The sequence below is a fragment of the Phodopus roborovskii genome, unplaced genomic scaffold, assembly GCF_943737965.1.
Source record: "Phodopus roborovskii unplaced genomic scaffold, PHOROB, whole genome shotgun sequence".
In the NCBI taxonomy this organism is placed as follows: domain Eukaryota; kingdom Metazoa; phylum Chordata; class Mammalia; order Rodentia; family Cricetidae; genus Phodopus; species Phodopus roborovskii.
In genome coordinates this window covers 15,214,441-15,227,267 of record NW_026126636.1, presented here as the reverse complement: position 1 = coordinate 15,227,267, position 12,827 = coordinate 15,214,441, and the positions used below count along the sequence as shown (strand labels likewise).

Here is a 12,827-nt window from a genome sequence, read left to right as displayed (position 1 = left end):
AAAGTTGAGTGTGACACTGGCTGGTGGATCTAGTCTGGTTTACATAGTGACTTCCAATACAATGGAGCAACATAGTGAGAACCTGTCTCAACAAATAAACATACAAACAAACAAACAACAACCAGACCCCCCCCAATATTGACAGCACACTTCTATGGAGCCCTTCTATAATTCATTTGTTCCACAGTTTAATTTGTGTGGAGTATTTGTTTTTGTCACTGTTGTTGCATGTGGGGTGTGTTGGCACTGTTCTTGTATCCCTAGGTAAAGTTCACAAACATCCCAAAAGCATCTACCAGGCAGGCTTGAAAAGTGGTCATTAGTTTGGTCTGGCTGAAGGAGTAAATGAGCATCAAGAAGAAGCTCTGAAAGAAACAGACCAACCTCCTCAGAGCCCCTCATGTGAAAATGTGGTTCAAGAAGTCGCCAGGTGTATTTTGGGTTAAGGTCTGTTCTGTGGTGACTGGGAGCATTCAGGCAGATGAGGAGGGTTAAAATGGAGATGTTCTGCAGGAAGAGAGCACAGTCAGACTTGGGTTTTCAAACCAGCAAATGGGAAGCTCAGGGCGAAGAAGGAGGAGCCTGAGATGTGTAAGAAGCTCAAGAGGTTTGGTCTCAGAAAGAAAAAAAAAGTAAAGAACCACAGAGAGGTAGAAGTCACACATTCTGGAGCCCAACCCATCACAGCATAGGGAGGAAGAGTCAGGCGCCTAGTTAGGGCAGTTCCTCTTCCTCGGCAGCTGCTAATATGTCATCTACAGGATAGGAAGCAGAAACAACCGTGCAGAAGTCACTCATCTCCTGTGTGTGTGTTTGGAAAGGAGACCAACATTCTGCAACTTGTGGCACTTGGGAGATGCCATGACCTTTTTTGTTACATTCCTGCTGTATCTTGGTGAGATACCAAATGGGGATGAGGAATTCCTGTGTGAGAAGGAATCCACCTCACAATCATGACTTGGGCCTTTAGGATGTCTCATCGACTCTAGAAGGCACAGGAAGTGGATGATGTACTCATGTTTCAGTGCAAACACTCACAGGTAACTCTCTTGCAGGACTGAGTGGGGACGTCAGGATCCCAGTGCTGGCAGGTGTCTTCACAGCTGCCCCAGAATGGACTTCCTGGGCGTACACTACAGGTAACTCATGGACAGAGCAGATGGGGAGCAGCAGGTGAGGCCTGATGCTGGGGATGCCTGTGACTGAGGGCTTGTGCCTTGGGGGGATTTCTGTGGGGAGGCCTTGGTCAGAAAACTTTTATTGGATTGGGAGATCTGTGGAACCAACGGTCAATTTATTTTCAGGGGCTCTTCCTAAACCTACACTGAAGACAGTGCCAAGTAATGTGGTAGCCACTGGGGGTCATGTGACATTCTTCTGTGAGAGCCCCGTAGAGGCCAAGGAATATCATCTCTACAAAGAAGGAAGTCAAGAATACCTGACGCCAACAACCATTCTAGAAATGGAGAACAAGGCCACATTCTCTATCTCATTGGTTCAATGGAACAATGCAGGACAATATTGGTGTCAATATAAAAGCTCTGATGGCTCATATGAACGCAGTGACATCCTGGAGCTGGTGGTGACAGGTGAGAGAACCCTCCCCCAACCCCAGGATTGCCTTTCAGAAAAGACTATGCTCACTTGAGACTCCCTTTCTCAATTCTGAGAAGATGGGAAGACTGCTTCTCATAAAAGTCCAAATAACATGCTCCCTCCTTTCTCCTAGGAGTTCACCCCAACAGCATCACTTTGTCAGCCATTTCCAGCCCAGTGGTAACTTCAGGAGGGAAGGTGACCCTTCAGTGTGCATCACAAAATCCATATAACAAGTTCGTTCTAATGAAGGATGATGAGAAGTTCTCCAGACGAGCTTCCTCACAGAAAATATCACACACTGGCATACTTGGAGCCCGGTTCACAGTCGGTCCTGTGATCACCAACCAGAGGTGGAGGTTCACATGCTATGGCTACTATAGTAGCACCCCCCAGCTGTGGTCAGTGACCAGTAACCACCTGGAACTCCTGGTCTCAGGTAAGGATATGCAGGAGTTTCCTTTGAGTGTAAATGAACTGACATTCTAGGAATGGACCTGATGTGTGTTAGTTGAGTGAGAGCCAATGCTACTGACTTCCATGTCACAGAATGATATTCTAGCAGAAGAACCAAAGACCCTGGAAAAAGTGTTGACTTTATATGTCCTGCTATTGCTGATCATCTTACAGGTCCCTGGCTAGTGTGACCTTCTCTGTGCAATTCTAACATATACAGCCCCTTTCTTTTCCTTTTTTGTAGGGACCCTTCAGAAACCCAGTATCTGGGCTGAGCCAGGCTTGGTGATCCTCTCAGGGAGTCCCGTTACCATCTGGTGTGAGGCGACCCTGGAAACACAAATATATGTGATACATAAAGAGGGAAGCCAAGAACTCTGGGAGCAACAGGCCCCAAAAGCTCTAAACAAGGCAAAATTCATCATTCCGTCTGTGACCCAGCTGCACGCAGGGATGTACCACTGTTACTCTCTCACCTCTGCTGGATGGTCAGCACACAGTGATACCCTAGAGCTGGTGGTGGCAGGTGAGAAGACACTCAAAATCTTAGCCCCGAATGTCCCTCTCAAGAAAAGAGTGCTGTAGCAGTATCTACCATCAAAGTCCAGACATGGAAAACAATTCAGACTGTATGGGACACTTTAATTGTGTATGTTTTATTTCTTCTAGGAGTCTACAACAAACCCACCCTGTCAATCCCGAAAAACCCTGTTGTAAACTTAAGATTGCCTGTGACCCTGTACTGTAGCTCACATCAAAGTTATGACTGGTTCATTTTAACTAAGAATGGTCAAAAGTTCTCCATTTCTCAGAAGTCACAAAATAAACACAAACACACTGGGGTTTTCCAGGCCATGTTCCAAGTGGGTCGAGTGATCTCCAGCCAAAGGTGGATTTTCAGATGCTATGGCTCTTACAAAAGGAATCCTCAGGTGTGGTCAGCAGGCAGTGACCCTCTGGAGCTGGTCATCTCAGGTGAGGAAGCCTCAGATACTCTGTGTAATCACATTCTGCTGGACTATGGTGTGTGGTGTGCCTGAAGAGCCAGGGCTGAGATCATTGACACAGCAGACAGACTGGGAGCCAAGGCACAGAAAATGAGGGAAGGCATAGTGCCACTGAATCCTGGAAGGATGAGGAGACAGATGAGTATTCTTACCGTGGCACTACTGTTCCTTTTCTACCCAGTGGTTTAAGACAAGAGCAGCAGCAAGTTTGACTTTAACTGTGAAGCTGTTCAATGTCCCACTCATTTTCACCCATGTCCTTCCAGGGACATTGAAAAAACCCACCTTGTGGGCCAAGCCAGGTTCTGTGATTGCCTCAGGGAATGATGTGACCATCTTGTGTGAGGGGACTAAGGAAACCCAGAAATATTTCCTCTACAAAGAAGGAAGTCCAGGACCCTTGGATAGTCAAACTCCAAAAGATCCTGGTAACAAGGCTGTGTTCTCCATAGCATCCATTGGAAGGCAGCATGCAGGGAAATACTGGTGCTATTCTTATGAATCTGCAGGGTGGTCAGAGCCCAGTGACCCTCTAGAACTGGTGGTGACAGGTGAGAGAATAATTCGTCAATCCTAGTAACTTCCTCCTCGATTTCCGGAAAAAGGGGGCCATGTGTACTCTCTGTTTCCACTTAACAGGCTTCTTCCTTTCTCCTAGGACTTTACTCAAGAAAACTCACCCTGTCAGCCCTTCCCAGTCCTGTGGTGACCCCAGGACAGAAAGTCACTCTTCAGTGTGTGTCACGACAGGCATATAATGAATTCATTCTAATGAGGGAAGAACAGAAGTTCTCCAGGCCTTTGTCCTCACAGAAAATAAACAGGCTCTCAGGAGCCAACTTCAGTGTCGGGCCTGTGACTCCCAACCAGAGGTGGAAGTTCACATGCTATGGCTATAACCTGACTAGCCCCCAGTTGTGGTCAGTGAGCAGTAACGACCTAGAGCTCCTGGTGTCAGGTAAGGGAACTCCAGCCTTGTCTTTGAATGATATTACAACAGACACAGAATGGCATGAAAGGACCTGATCTGTTATGGGTGATCAAGAGACAGTTTTATTGACAGCAGTTTCACCAAATGTGTGATAAATCTAGGCTAGAGGTTCAAACCTGTGGGTGGACAATCACAGTGGACCTAATGAGTCAAGAGAAGAGTCAGGTCTTTTTGTGTCCTTCTGTTGCAAATCAGCTGAAGCGTAATTGTCAAATGGGAGCTTTTATGTCCAAAGGTCCTAACAGATGCATTTGTTTTTCCTTCTACATCTTTTCAGGGAACCTTCATAAACCCAGAATCTGGGCACAACCAGGCTCTGTGGTCTCTTCTGGGACTCCTGTTACCATCTGGTGTGAGGGTACCGTAGAAGCCCTTTCATATGTGATACATAAAGAGGGAAGACCAGAACCCAGCAATATGGAGACCCAAATAGACCACAATCATAAGGCAAAATTCTCTATCCCATCCGTGACATGGTTGAATGCAGGGCGGTATAACTGTTACTCTTTCACCTCTGCTGGGTGGACAGAGCGCAGTGACACCCTGGAGCTGGTGGTGACAGGTGAGAGGACACTATGTGTCACAATCTTTGCTTCTGTCCACAGGAAATAATCTCCCAAAGGAGTTCTTCCACAGCTTATCTGATGGAGACAATGTGGACTGTGTTTCATTTAACAGGCTGCCTCTTCCTCTCCTAGGTGTCTATCGTGACAAACCTACTCTGTCTTCTTTGCCCAGGCCTGTGGTGACCTCAGGCGGGAATGTGACCTTTCAGTGTAATTCATCCAAAGGATACAATTGGTTCATTTTGACTGGGGCAGATCTGAAGTTCTCCAGGACACAAAAGGCACAGTTGATAAACAATGGACAGTCGCAGGCTGTGTTTCCTGAGATTTCTGCGATAAGCAAGAATGGGCCCTTCAGATGTTATGGGTACTATAAAAATACTTCACACGTATGGTCAGAGGCCAGTAACTCTGTGGAGATACACGTCTCAGGTGAGGGGGTCTTCTCATTCACTCAACTGTTTGACACTGAAAACCCTCATAATAAGCCATTCCACCTCATAGAGTGTTCGAGGGCATAATGGATGAAGAGAGCTCTTGACTGTTAAGGTCCAGAGTGGGAAAGGCCTTTGCCCTGTCAGAGCAGGATGGTATATGGAATAGAATGTAAGAGGCAGCTGTTGACCCCCTGTCTGTCCTGCTTCCAGGGTTATCAAGGAAGCCCTACCTGATGACCCAACATGGAACGGTCCTGGCCCCTGGAGGGAACCTGACACTCATATGTTCCTCTGAGACAAATTGCAACAGATTTGCTCTCTACAAGGAGGGAGAAAGAGACTTCATACAGGTCTCTGTCCATCAGCCACAGGATGGACATTTTCATGCCAACTTCACCTTGGGCTCTGTGGATTTCTTCCTTGGTGGTCGCTATAGATGCCTTGGTGCACACAGCAACTCGTCTGAGTGGTCAGCCCCCAGTGACCCTCTGGATATCCTGATCAGAGGTAAGGAATACACTGCGTTCAGTTGAGACCCATATGGGCACAGACTCAGCTGGGAGAAGATCTGGGATTCATCATTAAGATGATGATGAGCATCTCCAGGGCGGAATATGTCCAGGGATGAGAGAGTGGACAAGGGACTGTCTGTTAAAATATAGAGGCTAGTTCTGAATGGGGAGCTTAGAGCAATGACTGTGAGCCTTCACTTGCTCACTCATTTGTCTTCTCTTTAGGACACCCCCCTGCCACACTTAATCTCTCCATGCATCCAGGAACTACTGTGTCCTCAGGAGAGAATGTGATTCTACTGTGTCAGTCATCAGTCCCAGTGGACACTTTCTTTCTATTCAAGGAAGGTGCAGCCCATCCTCACATGCGCCAAAGATCAGAGTCTCAAGGTCCACAATATGAGGCAGAATTCTCCATGAGTGCTGTGACCTCAGCCCTTGGAGGTTCCTATGTCTGCTTTGGTTCTGAACGCTCATCCCCTTTCTTGTTGTCACACACCAGTGACTCTGTGGATATCGGAGTCTCAGGTAAGGTGACCGAGGCCTTTGTTAGCTCAGAGGGTTACTCAGGATAATCAATCTAGGAATTTATCTATGTAGAGATTAAGAAATGAACTGAGATTTCCCAACTAAAAACCACCACAACTTCATGGGAATATAGAAGATTCCAGGGAGGAAGCTGGGAGGTTCTAGGGGACTGAGCAGAGATGAGATAGTTATTTCGCCCTTCTGCACTTCATTCCCTCAACAAATTTTCCACAGTTGCCTGGGGTCTAAATATCCATTCCTATAGATGCTTTAGATTTTTCTGTCTAGGAAGATTGTTTCTTATTTTGTGCATGTAGACACTCTGTCCCCAGGAAATTCCTTCCTTTACCAGCTTGGATGTTGATAAAGCTGCTGGGTGTCAAGCAGGGATTCCAGTATGTTCTCATTGAAACTGAGAAGTTCAGAAGCTAGTCTGTAAGGGAAACACCCTGATGAAGTGTGATCTTGCTGGCCTGTCTTATGGTGAAACACATAAAATAATAGCAGGTGCCAATTCCCTAGATTGTCCCCATCTAATGTGTCAGGCTATTTAAAAAAGCTCTTCATGTCTGTTATTTCTGGCTATAGAGGTCTACGCAAGAACTCTTGTGCAGGGAGTGTTCAGCAAGCTATGTGGTTGGTATATTCTTGTCTGGAGTAGTTGACATGCGCTAGCCCCTCTTCTGTTTATTTTTTAGTATCTACAAGTGTAAATGGGGGGTCCTTGGCACAGAAATTCAGTTCCTTGTAATGATGATCTTATCTGTTTCGTTGTCTTACAGAGAACGACTCATGACTCCTGCTCTAAAATGGTTCTGCTCCATTTGCCACTGTATTAGTGACATTGTGTAGGGGCGTGGCACAGAGATAGGGCAGGACATCAAGGATCCTTTCTTTCAGTCCATGAGTTTTAGCTTCAGTGTATGGAACATGGTATGAGGCAAGACACCTTGGGATCAATTCTCATCCAAGCACCTTTATTCTGGGTGTTTTGGGTCAGGGAATATGAGTGCAAGTGTTCAGAAATGGTCCCATGTTGCAAAACCATGGGAATCATGGGTAGGAAATACAATCATAGATAGAATTACATGGGGCACTGACACGGAAGGTTTTCTTTCTATTTATTTATTTATCTATTTATCTTTTATACAATATATCCTGATTGCTGATTACCCTCCTTCTACTCATTCAAGTCCCTCCAGACATAGTCACTCTCCTCCAGAGCCATGATCCCTGCACGATCTCCCACAGAAAAGAACAGATATGCCACAACAGGATACTGTAAGATCAAGCACGAATCCTCACATCGAGGCAGGGTGAGGCCACCCAGTAGGAAGAATAGTGTCTGAAGTGCAGGCAAACGTGTCAGATACACACTCATTACCAATTTCCGAAGTACCCCCACAGAACACTAAACCAAGAACCGTAACATGTGTGCAGAAATCCTAGTGCAGATGCACATAGGCTCTGCCATTGCTTCTTTATTCTCACAGTGGGTTCTCATGCACAATTCCTTATGCATGATCTCACCTGTCTCTTAGGAGTGACCAGGTACCCAAAGGCTGTGATTGGGGTCTCTGTGGCGGTCTTCTTATTGCTCTCCCTCCTCATCGTTTTCCTTCTCTTCAGACTCAGGAATCAGACCAAAGACAAAAAGGGAGGTGAGTAGGGTATGGGAGGCCTGGGTCTCAGTGTGGGTTCCAGTGTGGGCTCTCTAAGCAGGGGCTCAGGGCATCCGCCCCAGGGGAAGCTGAGACTGGGACACATCAGTTTAGAAAAAAAATCACAGACCCTTCACATAAAATGTGATGTGGAAATATGTGCAATATCCTGTGTTGTATGGGCTTTTCCACCTCCTGAGCGATTTTAACACACATGCAATGAGTTGTTTATATTTTTTCTTTTTCTGAAGGTGCTAGGTAGGGTGTTCCACCCTCCTGGCTGAGTCTCCTTGCTCTCTTGCAGCCCATACAAAGACCGACCTGCACCCTCTTGCAGATCCAGTGACCAGGGACAAAAGCCTCCAGAATAGGTAACTCATGCCCAGAAACATAAACATAACCACCTGACCTCCATCACTGCCACTTGACACTTTATTGTTTTCACAGCTCCTACCCAGCTCCTGCCATCCAGGAAGAAATCTTGTGTGAGAGGAAGAGGGCCCAGGGGTGGAGATGCCTGAGTTCACAGCATGATGGGGCGGGGAAGCATCTGGGACACCTTCTACGCCCCCCTTTCACCTACACATTCTCTTTCCCTATTTGGGATAGATCAGGGGTCTGGGGAAGGGAGATATCCTGGCATTCTGGTCAGTGGAGGACATGAATGTTTTGTTATGACAGATGCTACTGTGAAGGTCGGACAGCCTACAGACAGCATGGAGCTGGATGTTCTGGTGAGACTCTTGCTTATCCACAATGCTAACAATATATGACCCAGTATAAGCCTAGAGTAATTTCTGCTGCCTTGTATCAGCCATTAGTTTGTACAAGCACCTATATTCTGTAAGCTATGCCCTCAGTTTTTCTTTGTTTAGTTTTGAGAACAAAGCCCTTACTTTCTGACTCCTCGTCTTCTCTTTTGTTTCTAGAATGCTTCTTTTATTGGCCTCCTTTTTACTTTATCTTTTTATTTAATATTTTCACATTTTACATACCAATCCCTGTTCTGTCTCCCTATCTTCTCCTGCTCTCTCTATCTTCTCCCACCACCGTTCACTCCTTGGAGAGGGTAAGGATTCCCATGAGGAGTCAGCAAATTCTGGCACATAATTTTTAGGCCCTCTCCTTATATCTGGATTGAGCCCAAAAAGAATGGGCTCAAAAAAGACAGTTCAAGTACTCAGAATAAATTCTTGTCCCACTGCCAGTGGCCTCAGGGACTGCCCAAGCCACACAATTGTCACCACAGAGGGCCCAGTCCAGTTTAATGCAGGTTCCCTTCCTGTCGGCCCAGAGTCACTGATCTTGCAGTAGCTCAGGTCAGCTGTCATTGCGGGTATCCCCAAAATGACCTTGACCCTTTTGCTCAAATTATCACTCCTCCCTGTCTTTGACTGGACTCCGGGAGCTCTGCCTAGTGATTAGCCGTGGATCTCTGCTTCTGCTTCCATTAGTTGCTGGACTTAGGTTCTGTGATGATAATCCATGTAGTCACCAAAATGTTTACAGGGGAGGCCAGTTTAGGTATCCTCTCCATTAAGGCTTAAGGACTTAGCTGGGTCATCCTTTTGGATTCCCTGGAAATTTCCAGTGCCAGGTTTTTCCCTAGCCCCATAATGACTCATTCAATTGATATATATACCTCTTTCCTTTCTATCCCTGTCTGTCCTTCCCCCAGGTTCAGCCTCCACCTGCCTCATGTTCTCCTACCCTACCCCCCTCTACCCCTCTATTCCCGCCTTCCCTTCTTCCTCCCACTACTGTCCCAGTTATCTCAGGAGCCATGTTTGTGTTCCTGTGTGTCGGTCACCTCACTCAGGTTGTTTTTTTGTAGTTCCAACCTGTTGTCAGCAAATTTCATTTTGTCATTGTGTTTTTCACTGCTGAGTAGTAATACGCTGTGTACATGTAACCATATTTTCTTCGTCCATTCTTTAGCTGAGAGGGCATAAAGGTTGTTTTTAGATTCTTGTTACTATGAATAATGTGCTATGAACACAAGGCAGTGACCTTCTGATAGGAGAGTATACCTTTGGGGTGTTTGCCCAAGAGTGATATCACGGGGTCTTGAGGTAGATTGATATGCAGCTTTCTGAGAAACTGCCATAGTGATTACCGAAGCAGCTGTACACGTCTGCACTCACACCAGCAATGGGGGCGTGTTCCCCTTACTCGCTATCCTTACCACCGTAAGATGTCATCAGTGTTTTTGATCTTGACCATTCTGATAGGTGTAATATGGTATCTCAGAGTAATTTCAAATTGCATTTCCTGGATGGCTAAAGATGCTGAGCAATTCCTTAAGTGACTTTTACACAATTTAGGTTTTTCTTTTGTCTAGAATGCTTCTTGGGGCTCAGAGGGGGGAAAAATATGAGGGTTAGAATTTGTAGCTCAAAGGCAAAGAGATTACTTTAGCTGTATAATGCCTTTGGGTTTAAGCTCAAGTTCCAAAATTACCAAGTACATTAACAGGAAACCCAAGTAAACAAGAAACATATACTGTTAATGTTCGTGCACATGTGTGCAAGCACATGTGTGCAAGGCAGGAGACACGGGTCAGTTATCCAATCTCTTCTATTTTTTCTCTTACTCATCTTCTCTGATGAGTTATGACATGCTCTCTCAATGTCCATGATGCTATTTATTTGGAAGGATTGTTGCTATGGAGTACTGGTTGCCTATCTCTATTTCACCGTAAGCTAAGTCCCAGGAATGTGCATCTTGGTTTTCCTTTTTTATGTGGGCACTGTGGATCAAACTGAGGTGCTCATGTTTACATAACAACCACTCTGTTGCTTGACTCATGTCCCCAGTTCCTATATTTCCCTCTTACCCATGCTTCTGCAAGGGCTGGAGATATAGCAAGGGACTGTGCTCCTTACACATTGTGTCAAGCTAAAACAGGAGATGAAATCGAGGTCAACTCTAAGACTGACCAATGCAAAGTGTATGAAGGAAGTCTATTAGAGCATATGGGATGAGGTTATGTGAGACAAAGATGGTCAGTGTGAATTTTGGGGAACTTGAAAGAAGCCTTCTGACTGGGCCCAGCTCAGGAGTCCTCCTGAAGAAAGGAAGGAGTTGTTGTACAAGCCATGTGGGTCAAGTGATGGTTGAACACACAGAGATGCTGACCTGAGCTCCAAGGACTTCATAGACTCTGGCCAATAGTTAGGGAATCTGCAATGGACAGACTTAGGCTCTCTGCATGTGTGTAAATGTTTCATATCTTGGTTTGTTTGTATAGTTAACCAGTAGTGAGGTCAGGACATGTCCCTGGTTCTTAGTTGGCTTTTGGGAACCTGTTCCCCATGCTGGATTACGATACACAGCCTTGATGCAGGAGGAATAGCTATGTCCTAGCTTAACTTGATGCGACATGCTTGGTTCACACCCTTGGGAGTCCTTCCCCTTTCTGAACGGACATGGAGGAGGAACAGATGGGGAGGGGTTCGATAGGAGCCTGGGGAAAGGGAAAAGGAGGAGGGGAGGGAGGAGAAACTGAGTTCTCTATGTAAATAAATACAAAAATTAACTGAGCTAATAAACAAATTAAAAAAGAAGAAAGCCTTCTGAGGTAAATCTGAGTAGAGAGGTTCATACAAGTCTGTTATGAACCGGCATATCTTGGTATGTTACATGGCAGATCCAAGTGTCCCGTGGGCAGGCATGTTCTTTTTCCTAAAAGATGTTAGTACTGGAGAGGATGTCAGTGTGTCCTGACAATATGTCAGAAGTGCTGAGGGGAAACTAATAGTCACTCAACGTCCCCAGGAAATCCTAGATGATCCCACGTGCAATGACTTAGTTTGATGTAAATATCTGAAGTATCATTCTTACACACTGTTGAAATATGGGTCAATAGCGTTGTTTGGAACCAGGATGACTCCCGTTGTTTCTTTGTGTCTCTGATGCAGAACCAATGCGAGGAAGATCCCTCCAATGTCTTGTATGCCCAGGTGAAACCCGCCCAACTCACAAGGGCACAAATCACTCCTTCTTCCCTCAAGTCAAAGGAATTACAGGCCTCAAGTGACCCAAGGGCAAAAGGAGACCAAGTGATAGATGAGCAGGTTTGTCATAACTTCTCCAGTCCCCCCACGCTCCCAGTGCCCGAGATTAACTTTCTTTTATACTTTTCCACCCCAGGCTGATACATCTGGTGAGCTCCATGATGTGACCTATGCCCAGCTGTGCATCATGACACCAAGGCAGGGCCAGGTGAACCTCTCGTCTTCCAGGTGGAAACATCCCTCTTGAGAACCTCCTGTGTTGGCTACCAGTCCAGGGAGATCCAATCTCTGCCTTCTGTACGGCAGGGAGGACTCAGGAGTGTCAGAAAACTAGATCTGTCTGAGGTGCACAGTCGTTGTGCAGACATAACCAGTCTCTGGGAGATTCTGAGAATTCTGGGTACAGGTGATTCTGTCATCAGAGATAAGTAATGCCCCTCAATTTTCATAAATGAGGCAGTTGCTTTGTCAAAAACCAACAGATAAAATAAGGACAGAAGAAAGAGTGAAAGATAGTGGCTTTGTATTTTATTTTATTATGTTTGAGTATGGAATATTATTACATTTTCCTCTTTCCTTTCCTCCATTCAGACATTTCTATAGATATCTTTTCCATTCTCTTTCAAAATCATTGTTTCCTTTTTCATTAGTGGTTATCATATATATATATATGGAGAGTCATATTAAATGTTTCAAACATTTTTCTCTGAATATCTCAACTTTATCTCAATAAATTTGAAAATAAATAATGAAGTAAACATAATAATTGCAGTAAGAAACTGAAATATTTAGAACCTATCTGAACCAGCAGAAATACATATCCTGGGCATCATGGCGTTGATGGGAGGACCTGGGATAAGAAGTAAACAATATAAAAGGAATAGTTAGGTTTGTAGTATTACGATGTCTTATGCCAAGCAAATTTGTAAAGAAGTTTAGTGTCTTATATAATTTTTCCAGAAGGTTTAGGGCAAGGTTTAGCAGAGAGACAAGCCAGACAATGTTGAGAATCAGAACACAGCGAACATGAAGAATGCTTTAGGTGATAACTACAGCC

At 45.3% G+C, this 12,827-nt stretch overlaps 1 protein-coding gene across 4 annotated transcripts; it reads left to right on the top strand.

Moving 5' to 3' along the window:
* The first annotated feature begins 685 nt into the window (after window positions 1–685).
* On the top strand, window positions 686–12,551 carry LOC127238408 (leukocyte immunoglobulin-like receptor subfamily B member 3). 4 transcript variants are annotated; one of them, XM_051207006.1, is made up of 18 exons: window positions 686–895; window positions 1,056–1,139; window positions 1,305–1,589; window positions 1,730–2,035; window positions 2,297–2,578; window positions 2,722–3,027; window positions 3,326–3,610; window positions 3,718–4,017; window positions 4,328–4,612; window positions 4,749–5,048; window positions 5,264–5,560; window positions 5,791–6,093; window positions 7,635–7,754; window positions 8,059–8,125; window positions 8,202–8,239; window positions 8,436–8,488; window positions 11,675–11,830; window positions 11,907–12,550. In XM_051207006.1, the coding sequence occupies exons 1-18, from the start codon at window positions 862–864 to the stop codon at window positions 12,015–12,017; spliced, it is 3,612 nt and encodes a 1,203-aa protein (XP_051062963.1). In that variant the 5' UTR covers window positions 686–861; the 3' UTR covers window positions 12,018–12,550. The 4 variants fall into 4 exon arrangements, with proteins under 4 accessions (XP_051062963.1, XP_051062964.1, XP_051062966.1 ...); XM_051207008.1 differs by having other exon boundaries at window positions 697–895; window positions 1,075–1,139; XM_051207007.1 differs by lacking the exon at window positions 11,675–11,830 and having other exon boundaries at window positions 11,907–12,551.
* Window positions 12,552–12,827: the final 276 nt, after the last annotated feature.